The sequence below is a fragment of the Corvus brachyrhynchos genome, unplaced genomic scaffold (assembly GCF_000691975.1).
Source record: "Corvus brachyrhynchos isolate BGI_N302 unplaced genomic scaffold, ASM69197v1 scaffold253, whole genome shotgun sequence".
Taxonomy (NCBI): domain Eukaryota; kingdom Metazoa; phylum Chordata; class Aves; order Passeriformes; family Corvidae; genus Corvus; species Corvus brachyrhynchos.
In genome coordinates, this window is record NW_008237231.1 from 1,363,896 (window position 1) to 1,365,460 (window position 1,565).

Genomic DNA, 1,565 nt, shown 5'->3' on the forward strand with positions numbered 1-1,565 from the left:
AGGTGGAGCGGGAGAACATCGCTCGCCTGGTGCAGCGCTACCCCGAGGTACGGGCGGGCTGTGCGGGGCGGGCGGGCACGGCGGGCTGCGGAAAAGGGGCTCCTCTCCTCGGGTGGATAGAAGTGGGAGGAGGAGAGATGGCATCTGTGGGTCCTGGGCAGGCGTGGGGAGCTCCCCTGGTTGGCTGGGCTGTTGGTGGTGCCTGTAGGTAAGAGGTGTGTTGGGTGACACTGCTCTGTAGCAGGTAGAGAGCTTTTACCGTCACGGGGTAGGGATGATGCTCTGTTCTTTTTCCCCAGGCAGAGGAGGAGGGGCCAGTAGCCGCAGTTCCAGTGGTTTTGGTGGAGGTGACTGGACAGGCTGTGGAGCCGGGGGTAGTGGGACCTTCGGACGGGGGAGCTTGTGGTTAGGAGGGCAGCGAGGAGGAGGAGGCTGAAGCAGATCGTGGGAACGGTAGTGACCAGTGGCACTTGGCCCTTCTCCACCAGTGTGGATGTCTTCATGTTGGGGATGGAACACGTTTGTCTCCATAGAAGATGCAGGACGGGCAAACATCATACTATGAGAGTGTGTTGTTTAAGCTGAAGTCGAAATAGGTATTTGAATACCAGAACTGAAGTCAGTGGTGTTGGTGTTGTTACCCAGATTCCCTTGAATTCTTGTGGGAGATAGTCGGCTTTGGAATCACGCTGATCAGTGGAAAGCACTGTAATTGTGAATAACGGGTCAGATGTGCTCTACCTGTGGTGCTGCTCTGCCTTCTGCCAACTTTTGCTGAGTTTGCAGGGCAGTTGTACTTGGTTATGCAGCGCTTGGCGCGGCTGGTAGCAATGACATTTTGGTGGTTGTAACTTGATTGAGCAGAAAGTAATGACAAGAGGTATAGAACACATCTGTTACCTTGAAGAAATCATGTTAGCTCCATTAGTTAAGATTCAGCAAGTTAGTATTCTTGAGCTTCATTGGATCATTTGCTTGACTGTTTGAAAGCAAATGACATGTTCCTCTACTCCTAGCCTTGGCTATGTGAATGTCTGTGGATGTTTCTGTGTCACTGATGTGACCGCACATGCATCTCTTTCTGGGCATGGGTGATAATGTCACTGTGGAGCTTAGGGCAGCATAGGTGGGGATGGCATAGTGGAAGGTTGTGTGTATTTTTAGAGGTTGGAGAAAAGAGGCTAGTAACATTCAGATATGTCCATCAGAATTAAGACAGGGTAAACATATGCTTGTATTAGGATAGTTCTGGGGACTCTTGGTCTCAGCTCTGTTGGAATTTTGCTGTCCTTTTGCTCTGCTATTCTCCTGCCTGTGAGCATACGATTGAATGCCCATCTAACTTTCTATCTTCAGTACTTCAGATATTCTTTTTTGGTTCCTGACAAGGTTTTCCACTTGGTCTCCAGTGTTTCTTCCATATTACCCTAGATCTGTGGGAGTGGGAATCGTGAAGAAGTGCCATGTGCTTGGATCTTCAGGGGTCTCCAGTGAGTTCTGCATCATGCAGATTCCTTAAGGACAAGGGAAGTAGAAAGCTCTTGGGTAAGCTCTTCTCTGTGAAG

At 50.1% G+C, this 1,565-nt stretch overlaps 1 protein-coding gene across 1 annotated transcript in view; it reads left to right on the plus strand.

Moving 5' to 3' along the window:
* The window catches only part of DDX10 (DEAD-box helicase 10), a 48,699-nt gene that overhangs the window by 1,395 nt on the left and 45,739 nt on the right, over positions 1–1,565 (plus strand). The window contains exon 2 of the mRNA XM_017729500.1: positions 3–47. Within this exon, the coding sequence (XP_017584989.1) occupies positions 3–47 (45 nt within the window). The remainder of the gene's footprint in view (positions 1–2; positions 48–1,565) is intronic.